The 21,480-nt window shown below is 42.6% G+C and overlaps 2 protein-coding genes across 13 annotated transcripts in view; one reads left to right on the forward strand and one right to left on the reverse strand.

Annotated features, from left to right (window-relative positions):
- The window catches only part of tnrc6c1 (trinucleotide repeat containing adaptor 6C1), a 46,695-nt gene extending 31,521 nt beyond the window's left edge, over positions 1-15,174 (forward strand). For 5 of the 12 annotated variants that reach the window (XM_026165178.2, XM_026165168.2, XM_080300348.1 and 2 more), the window contains 16 exons: positions 742-936; positions 2,070-2,236; positions 2,348-2,425; positions 2,605-2,823; positions 3,065-3,205; positions 3,475-3,594; positions 3,765-3,848; positions 3,929-4,169; positions 4,253-4,405; positions 4,694-4,870; positions 5,085-5,249; positions 5,615-5,725; positions 6,448-6,666; positions 7,286-7,359; positions 7,459-7,598; positions 7,697-15,174. In XM_026165178.2, coding sequence (XP_026020963.1) covers positions 742-936; positions 2,070-2,236; positions 2,348-2,425; positions 2,605-2,823; positions 3,065-3,205; positions 3,475-3,594; positions 3,765-3,848; positions 3,929-4,169; positions 4,253-4,405; positions 4,694-4,870; positions 5,085-5,249; positions 5,615-5,725; positions 6,448-6,666; positions 7,286-7,359; positions 7,459-7,598; positions 7,697-8,096 — 2,684 coding nt within the window. In that variant the 3' untranslated portion in view covers positions 8,097-15,174. The remainder of the gene's footprint in view (positions 1-741; positions 937-2,069; positions 2,237-2,347; positions 2,426-2,604; positions 2,824-3,064; positions 3,206-3,474; positions 3,595-3,764; positions 3,849-3,928; positions 4,170-4,252; positions 4,406-4,693; positions 4,871-5,084; positions 5,250-5,614; positions 5,726-6,447; positions 6,667-7,285; positions 7,360-7,458; positions 7,599-7,696) is intronic. The other 7 variants (XM_026165169.2, XM_026165170.2, XM_026165171.2 and 4 more) reach the window with 7 other exon arrangements.
- Positions 13,848-18,210, reverse strand: LOC113020888 (uncharacterized). Its single transcript, XM_026165181.2, has 4 exons — positions 17,914-18,210; positions 17,264-17,620; positions 17,087-17,193; positions 13,848-16,443 (listed from the first exon to the last, which is right to left on the reverse strand). The coding sequence occupies exons 1-4, from the start codon at positions 17,960-17,962 to the stop codon at positions 16,225-16,227; spliced, it is 732 nt and encodes a 243-aa protein (XP_026020966.2). The 5' UTR covers positions 17,963-18,210; the 3' UTR covers positions 13,848-16,224.
- Between the last annotated feature and the right edge of the window lie 3,270 nt (positions 18,211-21,480).

Genomic DNA, 21,480 nt, shown 5'->3' on the forward strand with positions numbered 1-21,480 from the left:
TAGATCAGTGCACCTCTTACCCAGTGACACAAGAGGGTTGAATGTTAACTATAATTTTGAAGCAGCCTTTGGGACTTGACCTTTCCTTGGGGAGAGAGCTAAACTGAGCTTGGCGCTGCTGCAGGCCTAGAGACAGCACTCTGTCTTTCTTGCCAAAAGGGACGGGACCATGCCAAATCTTAAATGGGCATCTCCTCCCTCCATCAACCTTCCTGCTAAGCCAAACCCAGGTTTCTGCCTCTCTGCATGGCTGGCATTTCACACTTCAAAGCAGAAGGCTAAATCAGTTTAGTGGTGTTAACCGGACTCAGTTATATTTAAGCCTCAGGTTATTAGGGATCAAATACTAAAATGTTTGGTTTTTCTATGTATATATAGACATTGAATATGGTCAAGACACAATCATACATCACTGTTAGATTTCCATCCCATTTTCTGTGTCTTGGGCATCTACCATGCACATTTAAACTTAGCTAGCAAAGTAAACCAGGCCGTGCTGTATGGCACAAAGAGCCTTTATTGTTGCTCTGTATGAAGGGCAAGAAATAATGATTTGGTCTCTTAACTGTCATTTAAACACACAATTTTGCAAACAGAAGTCAGTGTAATGAACAAATGGCGTATCGTAACAACAAAATCTTTGTAGTTTAGTTTGACACTGTGTGGTCACAATATTGAAAAAAACGCCGCATGATCTGATTGGTTTCTGAGTAGTACTGATTGTGTTTGTGTGTCCTCCAGGTTGGGGAGAGATATCCAGCTCCCACACAAAATCGGAGAGCTCCTGGGGGGAACCTGCATCTTCCCCGGTTAGCGTGGATAATGGGACGTCTGCCTGGGGCAAACCCAGCGGGAACTGTGGGGGCTGGGGGGAAAGCAATCCGGAGAGCTATGGCAGGGGCAACCCGACAATGACACCTGCATCTTGTAAACCTGGTAAAGGGCTCAGTCTCGTCCAAGTGTGGATAGCTTTGGGATACAATCATACTGTATGTGTTGCTATACTGCTTAAAAACAGAAGTTTAAAAATTCTCTCCCGGTGAGTCAAGTCAAGGACATCAATATGGCACAAGGGAAGCAGGAGTACTTGGGTTTTGCACATAAATCTACACTGACCCCTAGTGGCTATATTATGTTTTTGACGTAGTCTCTATGTGAAACATAAAACCTTCACATTTACTAGATGTAAAACATCGTACAAACAAGTTTTTAATTGTGCATTATAAACATTACTAGCTTAAGAGACTCATGCATATTACCCAACCATCCCCAGTGCTTTTGAGCCAGGTTGTCAAGCGTGGTTCAAACATCCTACCCATATAGTTGAGATTAACTTGGACCAGGGAATAGTAGATAATAGAATAGAATTTACCTGTTGCTCTTATTCATACTGCTTATTTTAATAATTAACTTCTTGTTATTTATAAAGACAATAACAATAGAATTAATAGTAGCTTTGTGCTCATGGTAACAGATAACTTACATTCATGTTCTTAATGTTAACTTTTTTTTTTTTTTAACCACCAAAACGCCTCGTTCAGCTGACTAATGGTTACTTTTAGTGATTCAACTATGTTAATTTAACTAAGGCAAATTACTCTTTTGCTAAATGTTTTGACATATTGCTCATGTTTCCGTCTTGGCATATTTATATTTAAAAAGAAAAAAAAAGAAAAACTTGTTGCATGTGTGGCTTTGAGTGTTGTGAGCATTTACTCTTCAGAAATGAAACCACACTTTCGAGCAAGTCTGTGTATTTGATGCACAGTGCAGCCATGGTTGTAAGAGACAGCTGCACTCACACTCAGAGGCTCTAAAAGAGAGATAATGGGTATTAAAAACAGAACAGAACTCTGCTTTAATCAAGGTTTGTTTGTTTTTTTATTAATACTTTGGCCCAGTCATTGTTCCAATACTGGGTTTCAGTATCCATCCTGTTGATATGTGAGATATTGTAGTACTTTGAGCATGTTATTTTAAATAATGACAAACATCACAAATATGCCACATAAGGTACCTGTTTTGCCCTTATTATTTGTTGTTATGCGTTTTTGTGTGGTTGTTTCCAGCTCCCAAACCTATGCAAGATGGATGGGGAGGTGGAAGTGAAGACCTGAGCCTGTCAGGTGGTCAGTGGGATGCAGAGGAGGTAGACATGTGGAATAGCACTGCCTCCCAGGAGAGCAACTCTTCCTGTAACTCTTGGAGCAATGCAAATAAAAAGCCCCCACCAAAGGTGTGCAGCACAAATGCTTGGATAAAGAACACTTCCTTATGCTTTTATTTGACATCATAAGAAATCAGTTAATTGCACTGACATTGTCATTTTTGATCACATCTCCTACAGGGGAAGATCCCAGGGAAGCAGGATGAGGTCTGGATCATGAATCGTCTCATCAAGCAGCTGACTGACATGGGCTTCCCTGTGAGTGCTTAGTCTTTTCTTCAAATATAAATATATATAAAAAAAAACATTCAATAGCCATTTTATAAACTTCTTATTAAAAGACTAGTAATTAATAATAATAAAGCTAATCATGAAATGCTTATAACAGCATAATTTTGATCCGAACATTTTGGGATTAATCTCTTTTCTGTTTTCAGAGGGATCCAGCAGAGGAGGCTTTGAAGAGCAACAACATGAACCTGGATCAGGCCATGAGTGCCCTGCTGGAAAAGAAGACGGAGCTTGACAAGCGTGGGATGGGGATAGCTGGCCACGACTACAACAACGGGCTCATCAACAAGCCCATGAGCTGCCCTCGGCCTCCGCTTCTTTCCAAAGACCCCTCAGCAGATCCCCGCCTGCCCTTCATGGATAAGGTGAGTCACTCCATTGTTAATCCATATTTAAATACGCTCTGCATGTGCAGTATTAAATTCCCTGCTGATGACAGCAGAGTGTCTAAATGTTTCCTGGGATTTCTGCACGTTGTAGTACATCATACCTGAGCTGGTCTTATGATGCTTAAAAGCCACAAATGTAAATAGTCTCCATTAAAACAAGGTCACTTCAGTAGAGTAAATGCTAAAGAAAATGATCGACATGTCCTCTTTTCGGCAGGTGCAGAGTGGAATGTTTGGCGGTGGTGGAGCAGCACAAGTCCGGGCCATGCCGCAGCCGCCTCCTCAGCCACCAGTGCCGCCTCTCAGCTCCTCTCAGCCTAGTCTACGTGCTCAAGTGCCTCAGTTTCTCTCCCCTCAGGTACACTCATACACACAAACATATGAACTTATTTAACACTTCCTGTCTAAATATTAGGAGAGAACGAGTTTGTATGTATACAGTGGTGAATACTTCAGACTTGTACCATAACCTTTAAAAGCAGCCATGTGAGATTCTTACATTTATTATTTCAATTCAAATGTCTCAGAGTCTAACACGAGAAAGGTGCAGACTATACATAAGGCAGATTCTCAGATTTGCATCTTCATTTTGTTAAGTCATTGCCTACTTATCTTTTTCTTCCACAGGTTCAAGCACAGCTCTTACAGTTTGCAGCAAAAAACATTGGTCTGAATCCTGCACTTTTAACCTCACCAATAAACCCTCAACATATGACCCTTCTAAATCAACTTTACCAGCTGCAACTGGTGAGTCTCATTTAGTTTTATCTGCTTTCAGTTTTGTTGGATACATCTGAGCATTTTAAATTCATCTTTAACCTCATACGTAACTAAAAAGGACATGTGGTCATATTGTTTAATCTACATTTATTGTACGTGGCATTGAGAAACTTTTAATCCTGTTTATGCCTGCACAGGCGTACCAGCGTTTACAAATTCAGCAGCAGATGTTGCAGGCGCAGCGCAATGTTTCTGGCCCCATTCGACAACAAGAGCAGCAAGTAGGTTCACTTTTTAATTCTCCTACTGGATCTGTAAAACCTGCGCATTGAATATCCATCATGTTTATTTTTTTCCCTAGGTTGCACGTACAATCAATAACATGCAGCAGCAGATCCAACAGCACCAGCGTCAGCTGGCCCAGGCCCTGCTGATGAAGCAGCAGCAACAGCAACCGCCCCCTTCCCACTCAGGCCTGCATCCTGGTGGAGCCAAATCCTCCCTGGATTCATTTCCAGGTCATCCCCAGGCTCCAGGCCTCCCGGACCTGCAGACCAAAGAGCCGCAGTCATCTCCTAACACCTACAGCCCCTACTCTCTCTGTGAGTAGTATCAGCATTGCTCTTTGAATGTGGAAAAGTAGTCCTTGCAGGATTGTGAAGTAACATCTCCTTAATGTCCTCAGCTGGACTGAATGTAAACTGCATGGAGGTGGGAAGTCTGTCAATGAAGGAACCCCCCCAACCCCAATCGCGCCTGTCACAGTGGACACACCCAAACTCAATCGAAAGCCTCTCTGGAAACTCTTCTCCATTGGAGCCCAACCTGGGCAAGCACGGTGAGAAAGAAAACGGGGCTCACTGTCATGATTATTTCACCTAATAGCCTTTTGACACTGGAGACGAGTGTTCAATGTGTAAAATGCAGATCTGAAATGTGGACTGGAAGTTGTATATCCAGCATGATATATTCAAACAATATGTTTACGAGACCCAACGCCAGCTTGAAAATCCCTTTGTATTTGAGCGTGTTGAAAATACTGTTTCAGCAGTTTCTGCCAGTTATTTAAAAACTGTTAATGTATTTGGGTTTTAGATGTCTCATTGTCTCATTGTGCTTTTCTTAGGTGCCAACCTGGGCCCTCCTGGAAAGCCCACTCAGCTGGATGAATCTTACAGCCCCTACAGCCTGATATCCAGCTCAGAGTCTCCTTCCAGCCCTCTGGTGCCTCCAGACAGCTGGGGACAAAGCAAAGGCAGCAGTGACAAAATGGCCAATGGGACCAATATCAACTGGCCACCAGGTGAGCAGCGCTCATGTTCTCAGTTTGTCAGCTTTAAGTTTGTTATGTTGTCTGCCAAAAACTGCTTTGTCATATCTTCAGGACAGGCATTTGAATTCATGTGCAGAAAATGAGCATAATAGAAAAACCTTTACCTGTGAAACATGCCTGTTATAAGTTTCTTTGGTGTCCCGTAAGTAAGAAAATCATGCGCACGTGTTCCTTTTACTTTCAGAGTTTTGTCCTGGTGTACCGTGGAAGGGCCTCCAGAATATCGACCCTGAAACTGACCCCAACGTGACCCCCGGCAGCGTCCCCAGCGGACCCACCATCAACACAAATATCCAAGATGTCAACCGCTACCTGCTCCGGGACAGGAGCGGAGGTGAGAACAGGAGAAGTGAGTGAAGGCCGGACCACGTCGCCTCCAAATCAAGATGCTCAGTTTGAGTGTTTTGGTTCTGATGTTTAAAGTCAAATAAGTAAAGAGATGAATTGGAGATGATTTTAAAAAAGAAAGGTGTATGAATCAGCCGTGATCCGGTGTATTTCTGCCACCTGAGAGCCTGCTTCTTTTTCTTTCGTTCTTCATTTTCCTACTTTTTTAACTGCTGCTGTAATCATTGTCATATTCTATATTCTTCTCTTCTTAAAGAACCTTACTGTCATCATTTGTTGTGTGTTTTTCTTTATGCCATTTTCTCTCTGCTGCGTTTTCCTTATTTGTTTTGTATCTATTTGTTTGTGTTGCTGGCGTCGGCTTAGGCTCCTCTCCCACCTCATCTCAGAACGAGGCTCTGCCTCCCTCCACTGATTGGCCAGTCAGTGGCTACACTAGCTCGTTCAGTCTTTCGTCCCCGGAGATGGAGGATGCAGGTACATGGTTTATCCACAACCACCCACCCACCCCCTCGCCACACTGCAGTGGCTAATTTCACTGCAAGTCAGCATTTTCCTCTCCTTCCTGTTACTTTAACACCCAGAGCTTCAGCCATTCACTGGAGAGACGTGTCTTCTTTTCCATACGAGTCACTGCCCCTGATTAAACGTGACCTTCATTTGAGCTGTATCCCTGTCAGTTTTGTGTATCCTGCAGTGCATAATCCCCTCCCTGCGATGTTAGTGCATCTCCTTCCTCCTCTGTGTGCGGCATGGAGAGTACAGCTTGTCGTGTTTCCCGTTTTTATAGCGACTCTTAACTGGTCTGTTTGAAAGAAGTAATTTTCCTTTTGTGTGTCTCTCAAACACATCTCATGCATACGCTAACACACTGTGGGGTTTTGTGCCTCCTGCGCCACACACAAATGTGCATGAAGGCCACCAAGTTCAGTTATTTTTGGTTTATATGTAAAGTGTGTGCTTCACAGAAACAGAAGATAGATTTGTACCATGACACAAGATGAGATTATTTTGGAGTAAAATCCAGCGAAGGCTGTACTTTGTAATGCAGTCTTTACTTGCTTATTCATATTCACCTTTGGACAGTTTCTCAGAACTTTTCAGCGATTTCATCCTGCAGGACTCCTTCCTGCGGGAGCGGTTGTCTTTCGGACGAATGATTCTGCAGACCAACCTTTGCCATCTTCTTTTTCTTGTAGGTAAACTGTCAGAGATGAAATCCACTTGGTCTCCAGGCCCCATTTCTCACAGCCAGGCCTCTCTGTCCCACGAGCTGTGGAAGGTCCCACAGGGCCCTCGGAGCAGCACCACAGCCCCTTCCCGCCCCCCGCCTGGCCTCACCAACACAAAGCCTTCCTCCACCTGGGGGGGCAGCTCTCTGGGTCTGGGACAAGGCTGGAGCAGCTCTTACACCACAGGTAGTGTTACAAAGAGGTTATTGTGTCTCTAATGTTTGTCATGTTCCTCTTCAAATGCTTCACGTGAATTTTGTCATGTCATTAATCCAAAAGACAGATATAACTGTTAAAATAACAAACCAACAGAGCTTCAAACTTTTGGAAGACAATGCACTTCTAATAGGAATTGTTTCCATGGGTGATTTGGAAGAAAACAGCATTCATGTGAAAATACTGGACATTTAAAAAATGAAAACAGTGGAATAATTAGAAATGAAACCGTATAGCAAAGAGGAAAAGTTCACATTCTGTGAGCCGTGCAGAGGTTAGTGTATTTAAAGTACTATGTGTGAGCGTGGTTGTCAGTATACTCTCATAGGAGGAGGCATTTTGATGTGGCCTACGACCGCAGGGCTGCTGTACAGGTAGAGCACAGGCAGGAATAACGCCTCGAGAAGATCTTGTTGTGGTTGAACGTTGAAATCAACTGACTCTGGTCAGCTTTTCTTTTTTCGTGGGTGAAGTTGACACCACCCATTGAGCTTAACTGACTTGATTCTGGTTTCACATAAGCTTGGGAAGTATGAACCACATGCCAACAGACTTCTTCCTTTCACTGCTGTCTCTTTCTCGTGCACAGCAGGTACCACATGGAGTACAGACAGCTCCACCAGAACAAGTAGCTGGCTCGTGCTGAGGAACCTCACTCCGCAGGTAAGAGGCTTGCTTCTCCACAGTTTTTGAAAATACGCCCCTTTGTAGCTAAAATTAAATGAGCTGGCTCACCATTGGCAGCTGTTTTTTCTTTTTCAGATTGATGGTTCGACTCTGCGAACACTGTGCATGCAACACGGCCCCCTCATCACATTCCACCTCAACCTGACACAGGGAAATGCTGTAGTGCGCTACAGCTCCAAGGACGAAGCTGCCAAGGCGCAAAAGTCCCTGCACATGTACGTGCATCAGCGCATTGGTTCAAAGTGTTTCACTCAGTTAATTTTAGGGCATTTAACCATGAATCATTTGTCTTTGTGCTTCAATCTCCACGCAGGTGCGTGCTCGGGAACACCACCATCCTGGCCGAGTTCGCCGGGGAAGAGGAAGTGAACCGCTTCTTTGCACAGGGCCAGTCACTCGGAGGAACAACCAGCTGGCAGGCCACTCCAGGCACCAATCAGACAAGGATGGGCGGGACCGGGTCTGGAGCGTCTCACCCCATCGGGCACTCGCCCCACTGGAACAACAACAACAACGGCGCCGGCAGCAACAGTAGCAGCGGCGGCCTGGGAGCAGGCGGAACAAAAACAGGTGGAGAGCTGCTGTGGGGTGGTGTTCAGCAGTATTCCAGCCTGTGGGGACCCCCGAGTGGAGAGGAGGGACGGGTCATGGGGAGCCCCACCCCAATCAATACACTGCTGCCTGGGGACCTGCTGAGCGGGGAGTCCATGTAGGATAGAAGAGTCTAGGCTTACAAAAACAAACACAAACAGGAGCAAAAACCTTGCAAATCAATGTGGAGATAATCAGCGTGGATGTAAAGGTGGAAAGGAGAGACGGAGGAGGACGAGGAAACACCTTGCTGCTCGCCCTCGTCAGCCTCGTCTCCTCCTGGGTTTTTACTGACATTTTTAGTTGCAGTTCTGTTGTGAATCCCAATAACGGATATTTTGATCACAGTGTTCAGCTTTTTCTTCACAGGAACGAGAACTTTATTTTATTTTATTTTTTCAGAAATGAACTTTTGAGAACTTTGCCGTGCGAGACGTACTTTTAGTCAAACTGACACAGTGACGAGCTGCCATCTTTAAACTAATCCCTCACTGCCTATTTGAGGCAATCATACTGCACCTCAGAGATCCATGGAAAACAAAAAGGCGTCATTCCCAAAGTTTAAAAAACCCTTCAATCAGAGTGGTTGTTGAACTTTCAGCTGGTCCAGACTCCACATTTGTTTCTCTCAGCACTAATAATTAGCCTTAAACTATTTCCTGCCCTGCTATCCTCACTCACTCTGTACTTGGTGAAGAAGCATACGGACACCTGCACACCCTTATTTCTGAGCCAGTGAAACCTGAGTGGAGAGTACATGCTGCTGCGGCTTAACAACCGCTTAAGCAACCACAGCTCGCGACTTCAGTGCATTGTTTTGTTTAGTTTTGTTTGTTTGTTTAAAAGCAGATTGAGTTCCCCTCACAGCGCTCAAAGGGAATGATGCAACTCTGTTCGCCTTGTTCAAGCCATTTATTTTTGCAGTTTTATTTTTAATTTCTCTTCTTGAACCATTGCAAACAAAGCTAAGAAATGATATTATTCAAAATGTGTCTGTCAATCTTATGTGGTGGTGTCGGGGGACGGGGTGGGTGGGGTCGTCGCATGTACAGTTAAGATGGGCGACAGTGATGAACCACTGCTATTACTATGGAACTGTAAAGATGAAACACTTCGATGCACCTCAACTCACTTGCGGGGAGACACCTCGCAGTTTGGTCTCAGTCTCTCAGACCCAGTCACTGATGCTGTGGAGGAGGAGAAAAAAAAACTTAAGTCGTTCCCTGCCTCTGCCTCGCCCCCTCTACCGTGCGCGCCCACTCCGCCTGCAAAGCAACCATTTCAAGCGACGTGCAATATTATAGCCACAGACTCTCACCGTCCAAGCACCCCTACTCGCGGGATTAATAGAGGAGACTGTAACGAATGAACTGCAAACACTTTATCGGTCTGCCCGCCAACTTCACCACCCACCCATCCACCCGCCTGTACCGGCCCTCATCTCCTCATTGCAAAACAAAAAACAAACAAACAAAAAAAACCCTGCCACTATAGCTTCCCTTTGTCTCCCCCAGCAGGGTGTCAGGAGAGTAGCACGCTGGCCTTCTGTCTAAACACAAGGACGCACACACCACCCGACTCTCCACGATTATGCTTGTGACTGATTTTTGGGGAGAAGGACAGGCAGGTGTGCGTGCATGTGTGTGTGCGTGTGTGTGTGTGCGTGCGTGCATGACGGGGTGATGGCGTCAAACCAAAACAAGAAGACCAGATGACTCCCCTTCCCTCCATTTTACCCACATTTGCATTTCAAGAAATGTCTGAATCAACGATTTGTGTGAGTTGGTGGTCTTATCACAGCACATAGCAAGAGCACGGCTACTCCTCATACCCTCAATGCCAACGAACAGAAGAAAGGAGAAGCAACACTGGCAAATAAAAATTGAAAAGACAAAAAAAGCAATCTGCTTAGTGGCTTCTCTGTATACTTATTTTTGAACTTGACGTGGATGTGAATTTATTTTTATTTTTTCCCCAATTTTATTTTATTTTATTTTATTTTTTGGAGTCCTTCTTCCCTCGAGTCAGCGGGACCAGAAAGGATGTCAAACCGTAGCAAAGTGAAGGGAAACACAAAGAAGAACTAAGTCAAGCGATGATGGGTGGTGGCAGGAAAAGACCTCAGAGAACTCCACCCCTCTGCTATCAAAGTAGATATCACTGTTACATTGCAGCTTTTGAAATCTTTATCCTTGGTGTCTGGAAACACTCGACGTGTTCATGTTCTACTGGGTTCAGCAGGGAGGATCGCCCCCACCCCCGCTTTTGGATTGTTTTTGTTGTTGGAGGTCCTGCCAACCTGTGTGATAGTGTGGCCACTGAGTGCCTGCCTGCTGCAGAGTGCAGTGCTGCAGCAGCCCTCGCCCCCTCCCTCCATCTCCCACGCTCGCTCGCTGCCTCCCTGCGGACCCTTACAGACTAGCTTCCCTCCTCTTCCTTCTCCTTTTCCTCCCAAGAGCAGCTCCTTCAGAACTGGCCCGCCACCTTGTATTGAATCTACTACTCACTACTACTACTGCTACACCAGAGTCTGTCAGCAACCTCCACTTCCACTCTCTCCTCCCGTCTCTCTCCTGCAAGGATCACTTTATCCGGAGACGGAGTCGACTGATGTTTTGTTTTATTGTATTTTCCCCTTCTTCTTTTTTTTATTTTATTGGAGTTGCTGGTGTGCATTTTAATTTTGTTTTGTTGTGAGAAGTTTGCTGATATTGTTGCTGTTATCATGAACGATTGTTATATTTGATGATTTCATGGTTTTTATGCAGTGTTCATCTTCTTTCCTGTCCCTCCCACCGCCGCTGCCTCCAAGGCAGAACCAGCGTGTAGTTTAGAGGTACGCCTCAGCCGCGTGAATCACTGAGGGAGGGAGGGAGGGGGTTCAGAATTGAGGAGTCAAATCAGGATGAAAAGGAGGGGGGTGTAGTTTAAGGTTCTCCAGGATGACAAGCCAACTTCTTCTGTCCATCCTGGGGTGACCGAGCGTCCACTGCGCTGTGTCGTAACACACCCATCGTTTTTAGTGTTGATGGGCCTCGCTCACGCTGGTGCTTTAACTCTGGGAGCACCCAGTTATCACTTAGAACCACCTCAACTTGATGACAGCCTTCCATTTCTATGCAAAGACAAGGAGGTGTTCGCTCACAGCCATCCCCTTCATCCGCCAATTTTCCACTTAACCCTTTCAACCTTTATTACCGGGCAGCTTCTCTTGAAACCTCACCTGGATTCAAATGTAGGGGACACTGATGGAGCCTCTCTTCAGAATAGAAAAAAATAAAGGGTGGGGGCGGGGCGTGTAGTGGACAGAGCTGTTAGATGACACTAAATGACCTGCTGGAGGCACCAAGTTGAGTTTTTGTGCCAACAGATTTCTAAAAGTCTACTTCCACTTTTGGCCACATCCTGATTTATCCTTAGCAACAATGAGTGTATGTTATCGCTGCAGGGCTGTGGGAGCTGTGGGAGGCTTAAGGCCAGATGAGTGGAGCTGGTCACTCACCAGTAGGAGGAGGAGGAGGGAGCGTCCCTGTATGTGTCTGTGCACTGTTTATGGGTCACATCGGGTACATCTCTTTAAAAACCAAAAACATTATCTTTCTTTCTCTTTTTTCCTTTATCATCAAGGTTTTTGCAAAAACTAGAAACTACAAAAAAAACCACAGTCTGTTTCAGCTGTGCACTCTGAGGCCGAGACGCCTGATTTCTGTTTCTCTGCAAGCTGCCGCCTTCTCACCCTCTCTGGGCTCGTTTCTCCGAGCCACGCCTGGGAGAAGCTGTATCCTGGAGGTTCACTCTGGACCTCCAAACCTGAAGGTTGTGCCAGCCAGTATACACGCATATATATGAATATATAGAAAACAGGTCATGTCTGCACATTTGACTTTGGGGGTCCAAGCGGGGATCTGACGTATCAGCAGAAACAAGAGACGCACCTCAAGTTCGGTACCAAGTCTTAAAACTCTTTGCGGGGTGGTTTTTGACCCTCTTCCAGAGTCACTTTAGACTCGCATCATTCAACGAAACAATCACTATTGCCTGTGCTGTCTGTTTTTGTGCGATTGTTCCTGAAAAACCTGCATTTTGCTCCACACTGGACTTGAATCAACGGGAGGAGGGGGAAGTTGAACCGAGTGGGAGGGATGGGTGACCAGGACAGTCTCAGACGTGCCCTGGGATTTCACCAGCACTGAGAAGCCCCACCCTCTCCCACGCCTTCGTCTGCACTCTTATCTACCGGTCTAGTGTTGGAAATCACATCCTCCCCTCCCCCCTCTGATTTTTTTACGATTTATTATTGTTATTTTAAGTCACACGGACTCAAAGGCAACTGGAGCTCGAGTAAAATCTACTTCTCAGTCGTGGATCAGTCGAGGATCTGGGGGCAAAAAGAGCTGAATTAGCAAATCTCTAAAAACAAAGGTCTGGGTTGAATATGCACATGCTAGCTCATACACAGGATACAACCAAGCGTACATTTGTGGGTGTATGTGTGTCTATGGCTAGATTTCTGTTTTCCACTTAAGCCTAACGCCCCACCCACCCACACCCTTACCCTTACCTCCCCGCCCTCTGCCCTGGCATCAGCTCCTTACCCTCTGTATCCAACATCAATGTTTCCCAGAAGACAAGATCATAAACATATCAGAGTAATACAAAATAATGAAAACAAATACTTGAATCAAAAGAAGCGCCAATAATGTAATGTGAACACTTTTTTTTTTTTTTTGTAGTGTTTTTCTTTTTCTTGTCTCATTCATTCACTTTGGAGTTTTATTTTATTTTTATTTTTAAGCATCAGTTCAGAGTGAAAAAAAAACAAAGATCGGTTTTAAAAAGATTTTTTTTTTTTTTTTTTTTTTTTTAAAGGCAAATTTACATCAGTCGTATTTGAGTGTTTGCACAAGGCCGCTTGTACTGTACGTTGTGAATGAATGTCTGCGAGGTGAAACGATGCGTGAGAGCTCGTGATTACAGCGGAGGGATCTCTGCCTCACGTTTCTCTTCAGTTCAGTATCATTTTTGTTGTTGTTGTTTTCTTTTTGCTTGTCAAATACTATATTCTGATGTTAATTGTTACTAGCCTCTAGCGTTGCACTGAGTGTCAGCCTCACCCCTCATCCAGCTATATGAACAACATGATACAAGTACTGAGGGGAGGGGGGAAGAGGTATCTGGGGGGACAGTTCATGTGTAAATGTTTACTCAAGGACTAAAAATAAGTGTGTTTTTAAAAAGAAAATGTAATGTTTATCTACCTTAGTGGCTTTCATTGTGGAATAATCCAAGAAAGTATGGATCATAATTGAGTATTGCACCATTTTTCAGACTATAAACTTTAAAAAAAATCAAAAAAAATCATATGTATAAAAAAAAATGCAGCAAAAAAAAAAGTATTTTGCAGACCTGTGGCCATAGATTGGGGTAGAAGGACTTCAGCTCTCCCAAATCTGAGCAACGGAGGGTGAAGGACATGACATCAGACCGAGCCTTGGCTTCTAGGGCTCATTCAGAGGTGCCTACCTTTTTATTTTTATTTTATTTTTCGGGGTTTGTTAGCTTTCGTTCGGTTTTCTCTTAGTTCACTCATCTGTTCTTCTGCAAGGCCACTGACAGTTTACAGTTTTTATTCTGGAGTTCAGAAACAAATCAGCAAAACAAAGGAATGAAACCATGTGGGGAAACTAAAAAAAAAATTAAAAAAAGATTTTAAAAAAAAGGACAAATGCTTCCATTTTTAAGAAAAAGTGCAACACTTCACAGAATGAAGATTTTATTGTGCTACTTTCAGAACTCTGGGATTGAACAGTGTTGTCTTGTTATGTTTAACCTTCTTTATTCTGTGTTAATGTTGTTCATGGACTATCTGAAGCCTGTTTGTTTTATGTTGATTATATATATTTTTTTCCTTTATATAAAAAAAAACAGAAAAGAAGACAAAAAAAGACATAATTGCTCACTATCTTGCACACACACGAAAAAGTGGATCTTGTCTCAGGAAGGCCAGGGTTCCAGAGTACCAACTCCACGCCATTTTAATGTACATTTTTATGAGTTTAAAGAAAAAAACAAAACAAAAAAAAACAAAGGATGACTTAAAAGAAACAATTCTAAGCACTGAAAGTTATGGATTTCAGAAGAAGAGAGAATACCTTTTGTTTCTAAATCCGTAGCAGTTACATAATAACCAAATAATGGACTTTAAAATAAAAATGGAGTGCTTTATATATAAATCTATATATTAAAATTGCTTTACATGGAAAAAACAAAAACAAAAATGGTCTGAGTTTGTTTAAGAAAAAAAAAAGATGGTGAATAACATGCAAAATGCTGTATGTTTGAATCTTTATTGTGTTTTCTTAATGAGGTCCCGTCCTGACTGATTCAGGAAACATTGTGCATTAATCTCTTTCTCTCTCTCTCTCTCTCTCTCTCTGTGTCTCTCTCTCGCTCTCATTCTCCCACAGCGGGTATTAATGTTAATAATAGATGAATTTTGTTTTCTTTCTTTTTGTGGAGCATTTTTCACAGCTTGGAGGATGTTTGTAAAACGTGAGCTGGTTGTAAAAGGATCATGAAACTATGCACAAGTGTTTGGGGTGGGGGTGGGAGGGGTGAAGGTGGGGATTTTATGGCCTACTTGCTGTAGGTGGCTGATCTATTGCAGGGGTTTTGGGGATCCAATGTGTTTTTATTTGTTTGAGTTGTTTTGTTTTTTTCTTTGATAAAGAGGGCAGAGAGGGGTTGGAGACCTCCATCTCCAGCTTCCTCCCCCCACCCTCTGATTCAGATTGGCCTAGCGCTACATCACCATGCTGTGTATTCCTAAAAACCAATGAGCGTCTCACTCTTTAGCACTGTGGGATTCTAGCCTGTCACCCTCCAAGGGTTTTTTTTGTTGTTGTTGTTGTTTTTGTTTGTTTTTCTCCTCGGTTAAGGTTTTACAGAGGGTGGGTGGGAAAGTTATGGGATTAGGGCTGCTTTTTTTTTTTCTTTTGTTTGAATTATTAAGTAAAAACGTCTGTACTGAGAGTTAATGAGAAGTCAGTGGCTTGTAATGTTTTGTTTTTATTTTGTTTCTCTCTGTATATCTCTTACTCCTCATAGAATGTGATTGTTAAATGACATGCACCGAAACAAATGTTTTCATGAACTATGGAGCTTCTTTCAAATATTAATAAAAATAGCATTTTTTTGTTACTTGGCTGTTAAAGCCGTCCCCTTCTCATGTATTGCTTCCACCAAGAAGGTTTAATGTGTGTTGTCCTGTCTGTAAACACGATAGCTCAAAGACTTTCCACAGAGTGTAGAGCGGGGTCGGGTTAACAGTCCATCGAGGTCTTTAAGGTCGACTCAATGATTTATTGGTCTAAAATTGACAAAAAGCCTTCTGACTCAGACACTATGATTCTTACAAGTGTGGTGTGTTATCAGCGTAAAAATTTATCGTGTAAACAGCGATGTTTAACTCATTTCTGTCATTGTGAAGAAGTTTAACCACACACTGAATCTCCCAGATGTAAGGAAAAAAAGTGCAATTTCAGCAGAACATCAGAGTTTGTGATGAAGAAATGCTGCTGTAGTTAATGGAAATGGAAGAGTAGATGGTGAAAAGACTGTTACTTTGTTTATATATTACTTAATTACTTTGGTGTAGTGTGACTGGTCATGGGGGAGGTCTTCTCTACCTGGCTGTTTCTGGCCCCCAAGCCATATAACGACACCCCTGGTATAAGGATTTAAAATGTCAGCTTGACTGCTCCTTCAAGCTCAGTAGATTTAGCTGAAGATAAAAGTGATAATAATGTTATAAAGAGCTATTTTTGTTTTGCTAACTGATAATGGTGTGCAGGAATTCTAAATGTCACATGTGACCTCTGACCTCATTTTTACTTTTCACGTCTGCCTTTCTTTCAAGTTGAGCCAAAATGAGTTACAAGTATCACTAACCATTTTTAAGTATCACCACTCAAATGTTTGATCACATATATAAAAAGGGTTTTGAACAGAGAAAAACTTCTTAAATTATGTTTAAAAAGAACAAAGTAAACTAAATGCATGTGTACAAAATACAATTTTAAAAGTGAATACTGCTCAGAGAGTGAGTCGCCTCAGTGGAGGTTCGTGCTATTTCTTCATCCTTTTGTATCCTGAATGCAAATCACCATCAGAGCGTGTGCAGCGCTTGTATTTTTGCAAAGGCGTCTGTTATTTCCTGTTACTGCTCGCAGCACCGTTGGCCCGATGGTGTCAGTCTCTCAGTTTGAGCTGTCTGGGACAGGCGTAGTAGTTGTCCTGAAGCTGTCGGATGTTTGGGTTAGCGTACACGGGGAAGTTGACTTCCTCCAGGTGCGAGGGGGCCTCGTGGTTATTCTGGGGGCCTCTGGGGCTCTGGTGCTGCTGCTTCCTGCCCATTTCCTCATAGATCGGAGCATGAGGTTGTGGTTTGCGATGAGACCTTAACTTCACCTACAACACATGTTTGGGGTTTTTTTTAGATTGTGATAGAACAAAAAGTTTCAGCTTTTGTTTTTGTAGCTTGGATGTGTCGTCTTGATTTAAAAAAATAAAATAAAAAATCCCTCGGGGGTTTTCAGTCTGAAAATATCAAAATACTCCAGTAATCTCTCCTTTAACGCTCACTCCACCAGTACCTGATCACAGACCTTATAAATAAAGTTTGTTACTTAAAAAGGCAAATGATACTAATTACATTAGAAACTGTTCTGTCCTTGGGTTTTGCACCTTGGCTATTTTGTGCAAAACTGATGGTATTAATAATAACGCAGCAGGAAATGAAGCGTACAGTCATTTGAGGTTGTCTGGGTTGTTGAACACAGATCCTGCTGTGGTTCACCTCTAACTTGGGCTCCTGTCTGCTAATACCTTTTGCACATTTTGAGTAACGATGCTGCAGTCACACATCACACTTTATCAGAAGATTCCCTCAAAAAAAAACAGATGACTGTCAGACCAGGATCATAGCCGACACATTAATCGATAATTAGCCTCGTGTAACTCACTCGTGCAGCTGTAGCCGTTATTTTGATGGAGTTATGCAACCAAACTATCAGAGCTCAGTTAAAGCTGCATCTCTGAGGTAACTACTCACACATTTCTGGATGGCCAGCCAGGTGAGGGTCAGCAGAAGAAGCCCTGCTGCTGTGAAGATGGTCCAGAGTAGAGGGGCGTAACTAGGAGAGCAGTGGCACGGCCTCCCTGCAGCACAAACAACAGTTAAATCTCAACAAGCTTGAATCCTGCACTGTGAGGTGGTGTAACCACATACCTGCCACCTCAACCAGCACGAAGGTCTTCTGAGCGCAGAGGATCATCTGATCAGAGCTGTTAGTGTCTCTGTAGCTCAGATCCCACATGTACAGCCCTGTGTCGCTCAGCTCTAAGCGAGAAATGGTCACGTTGACCTTCATGGAGCTCAGGTCTCCACGGAGCACCAGGCGAGCTCTGTGATCCGTGGCGACCGTGACCTCACCGGCCTCAGTCACGGACACCAGGGTTGTCTGGCTCTGGACACCGCGGTGGTACAGGTGGAGGCCTGTCAGGCCTCCGTGGGCCTGCCAAGGGGAGCAGGAGATCACCACAGCCTGACCCTCCGTCAGACGTTTTAAGATCACCTCTGCGTTGGCTGAAGGAGGGAATGATAGACGTTAACTCCACACGGAAATATGTCTCAACATCCCTGAGGATTAACCCTTCTGTCTATCACATGTCCAAACAGCTGGAGAAGGAGCCATCAGATTTTCCACTTTCTTTACATCTCGTTGTGGAGGTTGATTTGTTTCCCCCATCATGAGATCAAATGTTCCTTTTATTCATTACCAAGGTTTATGATTTCAAACCTTCTCTCACAAACTTTTAGTTTAAGTCTACACACACACACATTATTATTAATATGATTCAAATGTCCGTATTTCTTACCTTCGAACAGCTGAAAGAAAATAAGAATCCAGGCCGGCCTCGCCTTCATTGTCCGTTCAGTTACAGAAGCTCTGAGATCCACCGCAGCTCAGTCATAATGTGTCTTTCCTCTTTGTTTCACACTCTTGTGAGTCTCTGTGGACAGCCTCACCCTATTTATTGTTCTTCACCTCGAAGCAGGAAGACGACTTCAAAGCGAGAGCAGCTGTTAAAATCCTCCCCTTGGTCTCCGAGCTCCACGCTGAGATTTTCTGACTTGTAAAGGTTGTCACGTGCTGGGTGCACACCCCTCTGAGTAAAAAACTACAGTGAAAATGAATCCTCAACATCCTCAAGAAGTTTTTTTTTTTTAATTAGTCAAGTAAAAACAAATATAGAGTTCTAACATGCGAATCTTCTGACTGCCTCCAACAGTCAGGTTACAACATTATCAACTAAACACAGATTAAATAAGAAAACTAGTTTGTTTCTGTGTGACTGTGTGAAGTTCCTGCAGTCAGGAGGCCATGCTTGGTGGAGCAGAGTGTGGGAGGTGGTTTTATAGCTTCCTTAACACAGAAAGATCTAACATACGTAAAACAATACAGAACATAAATCTGTGAACGTTACTTACATACTCACAGGAAAATTATCTTCTGGCTTCTCCCTTCAGGGGTCACCTCAGCAGCCCTCTGCATGTCCCCCTTCACTACATAAGATAAGATAAGATAACCTTTATTAGTCCCACACGTGGGAAATTTGTTTCATTCTGAGGTCTTCCTTTTTTCCTCCTTCCTGGCAGCTTCATCTTCAACATCCAGCTGTCCCTTCTCTGCACATGCCCAAACTATTTCAGCCTCACCTCTCTAACTTTGTCTCCAAACCTGAGTTGTCCGTGTGATGTACTCATTCCTAATCCTGTCCATTATCATCACTCCCAATTAAAATCTTAACATCTTCAGCTCAGCCTCCTGTCTTTTTGTCAGTACTACTGTCTCAAAACTGTACATAATAGCAGGTCTCACTACCATCTTGTAAACCTTCCCTTTCAGTCTTGCTGCCACCCTTCTGTAACAAAATCATCCCTGACACTCGTCTCCAAGAGTTCCTTTTCATTCTCTTTACCCACACACAGAAAAATAACTTAAAACATCATGTACATGGAAATATATATGATGTGATTCATTTAATGAATTTGTTCAGTAAGTTTTTTTCAGTAAGGGCCATTCATTAGAAAGCCTCAGAAATAAAATATCACCTAAAAGTGTATGTAAATGAAACTAAAGCAAAGAAAGACAAAATAGGAATTATGTTCTATAGGACCCACACACAGCACCAGAGAACTACCTTATACATAAACAAAGAATAAAATGTAAATAATAAATCATTAGTAAAAAAGAAATATGATGCATTTTATTTGAATGCATCATATTTCTCATCTCTGGGTGTAACAGTTGACCTGTATTATATTATTCACTATCAGCTCTGCCTTTGTTAACAATGAAGGTTACTGTGCTACTGGGCCACGTGCGTAAATGCGCTCATCTCTTTTGCTTTCGGGTTTTTTTTGTTTTGTTTTGTCTCTTTGTTGCACATTGCAATATTCACACATGAACATCTAACAAACATTTCCTCAATCTCTAACATCGTTACTAAATCAGTACAGTGAAATCTGCGCACTGCTCAGATAAAGACAGCGCAAATCAGCTGATTTCTGCCCCGTTTCATGACGATCTGAGCCAGGGGCGATTTTAGCCCATTTTTGGGCTGAAGCACCCCCAAAGATTTCTTACTTTTTTGACAATATTTGCTGTTTTTGTGACACATTACTAAAAATATAAAAAGCATACAGTACGTAACATTTCAACAACAAAAGTATAGCTACCCCCCCCCCCCCCCAAACAAAATGGTTTGTTCCAGCTCGTCTCTCCCCTACTGTGAGACGCAGCGGAGCGGAGGTGTAAGTGCCTGGCTGAAAACAGGACATGTTAGCTGCATTTAACCTGCAGTTACTCTTTATATAGTTGGGTAGGAGTCAGACCATGTTTCTTTTTAGCTGAAAACCATTACACCAGGTAACCTGCAGTGTTGAAAACGTGTTTTCCGACGATGTTTGCTACCCTACAATCCGTCCTACTCTGTAGTAAAATCAGCGACATTTGACCGTCCTGTTGCTCCCATTGAATTTTATATAGCATATTTAAAATGTAAAACTTAAAATTGTCCGTAGCCTGCTGTTGTTACCACTGTCCTGTTTGAAATGGATACTAACTAGCTAACTGACTGAATGCCCATTAACATTATAACTCCTGGTGTGTGTGTGTGTGTGTGTGTGTGTGTGTGCAGAGAGACAGCCAGGTTCATAATGGATATAAGGAAGTTTTTTTCAAAAAAAGGAGCAACATTCAGGTAAAAGTGTACCTGTGTACCAAATGATCCGTCAATAAAAGATAATGTTGGATCAGTGTTTCAATATTTATATCTTTTATTAGATGTTCATGTGGTTTGGTTATTTGCCTTTTGGTTGAAAGTACACTGAAAGAGGACTTTTTGTTAGCGATCTTAATAGTATTTTTTTCATATTAATTTAATTTTTTCATCTAATTGAATACAATCTATTTGTGTATGATTGTCAGTCCAAAGAGGGAGAGAGGAAAGAGGGGAACATGAGAAAGTACAAGGTCAGGAAGAACCAGGTAAGAAAACAGACAGGGAACAGTGACAGGCACAACAGAAACTGTTTAAACTGACAAAGAAAAAAAAATGTACTCACACAATCAGGAAGTTGTGTTCTCCCTATATTAAAGCTGCTATACAGAATCTGCTAAACAAACTGGGTTGAAACATTTTGACCCTCTTTAACAACATTCCAACATAACATTATCATTGATTTGGGAGATTAAAATTAATGATATATTTTTATGTGGTTCAGCCACAACTCTACTAAAACCTCAGCCAGTAATAGGTAGGCCAACTTTTGGACCGTCCAGTCGTCTGTATGACTGCCACAGTACATACATCACATTTGCACACTATCAGAAAGTGCCAAACAGCCCTGATGGAGTGAGGAGCTGTAAAGAGAAGCAGATGCTCTGTTTATATTCTAAAAATGTTTTAAGCTTGTTTCAAAGATTCTGTACTACAGCTTTAAATGTTTTCCAATAGCACACATACACTTATCAGTGTTTCTCAAACTTTTTACAGTGTGTACCACCTGAGAAAATGTCAAGCTCTCCCAAGTACCACTATGAAAGCATGAAACTCATAAATCTTACAACACAAAATTAGTATTATTAAATTAGTCAAATTAGTGTCTGCAGTAAAGATTTTTTCATACATTGTATACATTCTACCACAGGCAAAGTTGCCTCCATTTTTATTTTTTTTTATTAATATTTTGTAATAATTTATTCTGTTTTGGGAGTATTTTTGTATGTATCTGTATTATATTATACATACTCATTAAAAGTGAATCTCTGTCCAAAAATGCACTCAGTTTACTTTTTACTCACTATGAGCATCATTCATTATTCTCCCCCAGTAATTAAGGTTAGGATGTGTATTTTTTTCTATTCCAATCCATTCATC

This window comes from Astatotilapia calliptera, chromosome 4 (assembly GCF_964374335.1).
Source record: "Astatotilapia calliptera chromosome 4, fAstCal68.1, whole genome shotgun sequence".
Taxonomy (NCBI): Eukaryota; Metazoa; Chordata; class Actinopteri; order Cichliformes; family Cichlidae; genus Astatotilapia; species Astatotilapia calliptera.

Excerpts from the sequence above, each read along its gene's own strand:
- LOC113020888 (XM_026165181.2), bottom strand. The coding sequence starts at position 17,962 with ATGAAGGCGAGGCCGGCCTGGATTCTTATTTTCTTTCAGCTGTTCGAA. Across the intron at positions 17,194-17,263 it reads CGTGCTGGTTGAGGTGGCAG|GGAGGCCGTGCCACTGCTCT; the intron begins GTATGTGGTTAC and ends TTTGTGCTGCAG. Across the intron at positions 16,444-17,086 it reads GGCTGGCCATCCAGAAATGT|GTGAAGTTAAGGTCTCATCG; the intron begins GTGAGTAGTTAC and ends CATGTGTTGTAG.